The sequence below is a fragment of the Malaclemys terrapin genome, chromosome 1, assembly GCF_027887155.1.
Source record: "Malaclemys terrapin pileata isolate rMalTer1 chromosome 1, rMalTer1.hap1, whole genome shotgun sequence".
NCBI lineage: Eukaryota > Metazoa > Chordata > Testudines > Emydidae > Malaclemys > Malaclemys terrapin.
The window spans coordinates 91,965,164-91,971,985 of NC_071505.1; the positions used below are offsets into that span (position 1 = coordinate 91,965,164).

Consider the following 6,822-nt stretch of genomic DNA (forward strand, 5'->3'; position numbering starts at 1 on the left):
GAAAAGACGACTGAGGGGGATACACATGAAAACAGTCTTAAAGTACGTAAAAGGCTGTTATAAAGAGGAAGGTGATAAATTGTTCTCCTTAACCACCGAGGACAGGTCAAGAAGTAATGGGCTTAAATTGAAGCAAGGGAGATTTAGGTCAGACATTAGGAAAAACTTCCTAATTGTAAGGGTAGTTAAGCACTGGAACAAATTATGTAGGGAGAATGTGGAATCTCAATCATTTAAGGTTTTTAAGAACCAACTGGACAAATACTTGTCAGGGATGGTCTAGATCAGGGGTTCTCAAACTGTGGGTCGGGACACCAAACTGAGTCGGAACCCCATTTAAATGGGGTTGCCAAGGCTGGTGTTAGACTTGCTGGGGCCTAGGGCCGAAGCCAAAGCCTGGGTCCCACCATCCTGGGAAAGGGGGCTAAGGTTACATGTCCCCTGCCCAGGACAGACGCCCTTGGGCTTCAGCTTTGTCCCCCCCCTCCTGCCCAGGGTGGCAGGGCTATGGTGGGCTTGGGTTTCAGTCCCCCATCCTGGGGTCATGTAGTAATTTTTGTCAGAAGGGGGGGCATGGTGCAATGACGTTTGAGAACCGCTGGTCTAGATAATACTTAGTCCTGCCTCAGTGCAGAGAACTGGAATAGGTGACCTACTGAAGTCCCTTTCAAGCCTACATTTTTATGATTATTTAATGTCTTGGCTCTCTGCAAATCCATTCAGCACAGTCTGTCTTTTCCAACCACTCCCCCTCATGGTTACTAGGAAAAAGCCTGGAGTAAGTCTCCTCTTCCTTCAATTTCTACATTCTAAGTGCTTGTTTGTTCTTTCAATTTCACTGTACTACTGTGTATGTATCAGGCAATGTGGCAAGCACTCCTGGAATGAGCATTCTGTTCACTCTGCCCAAGATTAGTCTAATCCCAGAAATATGGGCTCCATAAGAGCCATTGGCTGAGGATCACTTTAATGACTGCATATGACACAGATTTACACCAAGGTGAGGACACTTTAAATATTAGAATATTCCAGGTCAGCCAAGTCCCCTGGCAGGCAAGCAGCTCACTAATGGAAGAAGGGCTCAGAAGATAAAACCCTTCCTTCCTTCAGAACTGTTTACAGTAGCTTTACGAAACTCACTTCACAGAGGAATGGAGAGTTCAGGGGGAGTGTAGGTAAAACAAAAAGTCACAGCTTGGTAGCCTGGTCAATAACCTCTTTTCTGAAACGGCACCATGCTGCATTACAGAGGATGACCTGCACAGAACTACATATGAAGTTAAGCTTGTGCCCTTTTTTGCTTTTTTTTAAATTATGTATATAGGTGGCCTGAAAGATGTTTTTTTTATTATGTTTTTCTCTGCTTAGCTTAGAAACGTCAAGAATAATCAGGTCTCCCTGCTCTTGCTGGAGAACCCAGGAGAGGCCGCAAGGATGTTTATTGTGAGCTCTAACATAATAACTGATATGGTGAAGATGCTGCATCTTTGATAAAGGCTTCCTTAAAACTAAAAGGCTAGTCATCAAAATTAAGTAGATGTTAAAAATATGTTCAACGGTCCAAATAAAAATCTCTTCTCCCTTGCTCAAGTGATGTCATTGTTCACTAGCTCTTCAGTTATCAAAGAGTCTCCCTGCCTAGATTTCTAATGAAAAATATCATCAGAAAAAACATTTCAGGCCTTCTTTATACAGCATAAAGATGCAAAATGGGGCACAAATCCATTTCTCCCCCTTCTCACTTTGCAGATCACTTTAGCAACAGATGTACAGTGAAGAGCAAAAGAACGGAGGAGTGTAAGGATCAATCTTGGGTTTTAATCTGGGTGGGCAATGTACTTTAACTGAGACACATATGATGTACTACATTAACTTTCGCCAATACCTCTGTAGTTTATTATGATAAAGAAGGATTTGAACTTCAGCCACTAGCTTCCTGCATGAGTTTTGTGCACAATCAGACCTAGCAGGAAAGTTGTAGTGAAGGTGAAGAAAGCAACCTCTGAAAACCAGAATCTGTCTTCTCTCCTTGCACCCTTCCCAGTCAGCCAAGGTCTCCTTTGTGGTACCTTCTCTTTTCCTCAGGTTGGGATCCCATTTCCCCCCTTGCCAAAATCAGCTACAGCGTTAGCACCCCACCCCTCCCCATTTCCTCTTTCTTAATCCCATCCCTCAAGATTACGAGATTCTGCCCTCTTTGCCTCTAACCCAGCTCCAAAGCATGGGACAAGCGGACACCCGCTACCACCCCGGTTAGGCGTGTGGCTGGGCTTTCCCCCTTCCTCGCCCCCTAGTCAGGGAACTCCAACCGCGCTGCTGCTGCTAAAGGGCGAGGGCAGCCAGGAGCCCTCCACGTGCCGCATAGCCCCGCCCCCGGCAGCAGAGTCTGGCGAGCAGTCAGCGGCGCCGGCTCCGCCACTGGGCCCCCAGGGCAGTCCCCGAACCGCCACGTGCCTCAGTTTCCCCCTCTGTCAAACGCGCATCCCTCCCCCGGCGAGGACCTGGCAGGTGCTTCTGCACCCTCAGCAGTGGGGCTGGGCCCGTGGGATCCCCCACACGCACCCCATAGCGCGCGGGGCAGAGGTCCCGGGGCCGGGCTCGGTCTCACCCCACCGGTACCTTCTCCGCCTGGGCCAGGTAGAGCCAGAGCCGCCGCCACGTGCCGAACTTCCTCCTCTCGCTGAAGTTGAAGCCCATCTCGGGGCTAGCGTAGCGCGACACCAGCGGCGAGCGGTAGCGGCCGAACACGTCCTCCTCCGCGCCGGGCGCCGCCATGGCCCGAGCGAGCAGCGCGCGGCAGGACAACCTCCGCGGGAATCGCACGCGCCGGCCGCACGTCAGGCTCGAGAAAGAGCGCGAGAGCCGGCCCCCTCTGTGTGGAATTCGGCAGGAGGTCGGGAGGATAGAGCGTGGCCGCACCGACCGTCGTAAAACAGTCTAGTCCTCCTCCGAGCGTGAAATACGGCAGGAGGTTAGTGCGGCAGAGGAGGGCGCAGCGCCCCGTGTTCGAGGGAGGCGCCCCGGCTGAGGGTGGGTCCTGGGGCGCGGCCGGAGCGGGGAGGCAGGCCGGCCCCGCTGCTGGCTCCGGGCGAGGCTGTCTCTGCTCCCTATAGCCTTCCCTGGAGGCTCCTGGGCTTTGCCCGCCCCTAGTAGCGGCTCCTCTCCCGGCCTGGTAACAGCTACCACCGAGGGGTCCGACCCCGCTACGGCTTGTCTACACGGGGGCGGTGTTAAATCCAATTTCCAGATCCTCTCACCATTCCTCCCTACCTCCACTTGACCCAGTCAGTGCAAACTGGGTGGCTGCAGCTTCTGCATCTTGAGCTAAATGGCCCAAGGCCTAGAGCTTTCGGAGCAATGTTAGAAAACAATTCGATGGCGAACTAGTTCTCCCTTTCCACAGCTGGCGCTTTACGCCCAGTGCCACTAACGTGGACAGCCTTGAACAATCACCTCTTAACATTTAGTTCCATTCACATTCATCCCGCCAGCCCCGTGAGTTGAAGGATTCAGCTCTTATAACTCAGCTTTAGTGCATTCGTTGGTATTGAGCTGCCTATAGTGTCAGAGAGAGCTGCTCAGAGCCAGGTTAGACACACTTTGTAATTTTTTTTTTTTTTTTAATTGTGACAGTATGGATTTTTGTTGTGTTTTTTTTAAGTCAGTTTTATCAGTTGCATGAAATTATGGGTTTTCAGCTTCAAGGCTATTTAGCACTGCAGGGGCGAACCTCCCTCACTTCCTTCTCTACCACAGAGCCTGTAGAGAACTCCGAAGTAGAGGGGAGGAGGGTGGGTTGTGGAGCACCCATAGGGGGGACACATCTCAAAGAACCATTGTTATTGCACAAGGTGAGTAACTTCCTCTTTGAGCAGTGTCCCTATGGGTGCTCCATTTTAGGTGACTCCCGAGCAGTACCCACCACTGGAGGCTGGGACTTCGGAATGGAGTCTTTTATTACAGAGAGTACTGTGGAGTTGAAGTTGGTGTCATCGGCAAAATCTTCAGTGATCGCATAATGTTCTGCGGAAGTATGGGCAGAGGCCCAAGTCGTTGCTCTATAGATTGCTGAGATTGAGGTAGAAACTGACCTCGTTGAGTGTGTATAGACTCTGGACGAAAGCAACTTGCGTCCTTGATAAGTGATTAATGCAACTAGTGACCCATTTGGATAGTCTTTGAAGCGATATCACAGAGCTTTTGAATCTTTCTGTGGACAAAAGGAAGAGTTATAGGGATTTCCTGAAGTCCTTAGTCCAAGTAGAATGCTAATGTCCATCTAATATCTAGCATATGCACAATTTTCTCCCAGTTGTCACAATGTGGTTTTGGGAAAAGACGGGGAGATGGATCTGTTGATTCATATGGAAAGTGCAGAAAAAGTAGGGAGAAACTTGGCATATGACCTTAAATTAATTTGTCTTTTTTTTTTTAAAAAAAAAAAGGCTGTGAATGATGGATGTGCTATCAGGGCTGCTATTTCTCCTATGTGCCTAGCTGAGGTGATGGCAATTAGAAATGCTGTCTTCATGGACAGGTGAAAGAGAGAACAAGTTGCCCTGGACTCGGAGGGAGGTCTAGTCAAAGCCTTGAGCACTAGGTTAAAGTCCCAGGCTGGAGTGGGTGATGTCACATGGGGGAAGAGATTCCCAATGCCCATAAAGAATCTATGCATTAGTGAGTGAGCAAACACCAAGTGGGAAGCCGTTTTTGTCACGAGATGTACCTTAAGGGAGCTGAGTGAGAGTTTAAAATGTAGTGCAAAATCAGAGGGAGGAAAGATAAGGTTGGGTCTGTGTGTTTGGAATGACAGAAACTTGGAGTTGTTTCCATTTTGTAGATAAGTATGTCAAGTGGTCAGCTTGTGGTTGTGTTGCAACATGTCTTTAAGCTTGTCAGAGCATTATGCCTCTGAGCCTTGGAACTAAGAAGGAGCCAAGCCTGGAGGCAGAGGACCCATGGGTTGGGGTGAAGGGTCAGCCCATTGTTTTGAGAGAGCGGGTGAGGAATGGGCAAAGAGAAACAGGAGGGCATATTGCCATCTGTATCAGGTAAGGGAGCCAGACTTGTCATGGTCAAGAGTGGCAATCAGAATAACTCTCGCTTTGTCTCGTTGAATTTTCAACAGAATCTTGGATAGAGTAGGAAACTGGGAAAAGACATACAAGTGGGACCTGTCCCATGGGAAGATGAGGGCAACTGCCAGTGAACGTTTCCCCAGGCCAGCCCTGGAGCAGTAACAAGGACCTTTCTTGTCCTTGTTCCGTTAAGTAGCGAAGAGATCCATAGGCAGAGTTCCCCAAAGGGCAGATATATCTTGAAGCACCTCTGAAATCAGTACACACTCATTGTCGTGAGAAAATTCCAACTGAGACTGTTGGTTGTCACGTTCTGTATCCCTGGTAGATAGACAGCTGAGCTGAGCACGTTGTGATGGGTGCATCAATTCCAAAGTTTGAGTGCTGTCTTGTAGAGGGAGGGAGATCTGGCAGCTCCTTGGCAGTTTATATAAAACATATAGGTCACATTAAGTCCATCATGACCTGTGTGTGTTGTTTTTGATGAAAGGCAGTGTGCGCGCACAGGCACTCCTGAGAGCCCTTAGCCCCAAAAGAGTGATATAGAAGGTCATTTCTTTGTTGTTGTGTAGGTGAGCTTCCCAGTGTATTAGGGAGACGTGTGTCCCAGGATGGTGAATGTGGGTAGTTAGAGGAGCGCTCTCGTTCGTACTGCATCAAGTTGGTGCTGATAAAGTCCAGTCACTGTACCGGGGTTAGTATACCACTACAATGAAGAGAACCTGGAGAATACCCTGTGTGGAGCAGTCTGTACTGATAATGATCCTGCCCCAAAGGTAAGCAGTAGGAAATCATCTGTACGGTGGTTGTATTGAGATATGGAAGTAGTCACCATGTAGGTTCAAGGCTAGAAATCAATCTCTTTGCTCTAGAGCTGGTCCTAACTGCTGTGAAGTAGGGTAAGGTGACTTCTGAGTGGTGTGACAGATGTATAGATGGCAACTGATGCTGTAAGGTATCATCGTTCAGGCCCTGGACCAGCTCATCAAAAGTGCTTATAAGAGGCAGTTTGAGCGGTTGCGGACTGGGGTGCAGACTGTTCCCCCACTTTTCAGCCCTGGGCCTCTTACACTGTGGCTCATAACAGCACTGAGATGATGGGTATTGAGAAGATTATGACCTGTGGTATGGTTGAGAGGTATATCTTCTCTTCTGTCCCACAGTGTAGATTCCTAAGGAGTGTAATGTGGTCCGAGAATCCTTCAGGATGGGGAGAGCAAATCTGTCTTCTCTGCAAAGAGTTTGGCCCTTCAAACTGGAAGTCTGTAGCTCTTTGGGCAATCTAGAGAGGTGTAGCCAACAAAAAACCCCCCACCTCAGTACCACTAGGCAGGCAGCTGTAACAGCTACATCCAGTGGTGTCTCTAGGACCAGTCTGGCCATTAACTGACGATCTCTAAGAATAGTCTGAATCTGTTCTTTTTGTGTTTCCAGTAATGTTCCAGAAACATACTGGGTTTCCCATAATTAATAAAATTGTATTTGGCCATGACAGTTTGGTAATTTGACTCTAAACAGTAATGTTGTCGATGAATACCCCGTCTTGCCAAGCCTGATCGTATGGAGTTGACTTGACATTATGTTGCTTGCTTCGTGCATTAACCACATCCACTATGATGGAGTTGGGTTGCGGACGTTGAAAACAAAGTCTGCCTCTTTGGGTAGAGATGTAGGGTTGTTTTTGTTTACACTCCGTTGCAGGTTGGTGCGATGGAGGCTGGTGTCTGCCAGATGACTTTGGTAA

General features: G+C 48.7%; 1 protein-coding gene across 1 annotated transcript in view; it reads right to left on the reverse strand.

The window, feature by feature from the left end:
* Positions 1-2,848, reverse strand: part of ADSL (adenylosuccinate lyase) — a 47,304-nt gene extending 44,456 nt beyond the window's left edge. Inside the window, exon 1 of the mRNA XM_054031171.1 lies at positions 2,620-2,848. Within this exon, the coding sequence (XP_053887146.1) occupies positions 2,620-2,775 (156 nt within the window). The 5' untranslated portion in view covers positions 2,776-2,848. The remainder of the gene's footprint in view (positions 1-2,619) is intronic.
* Positions 2,849-6,822: the final 3,974 nt, after the last annotated feature.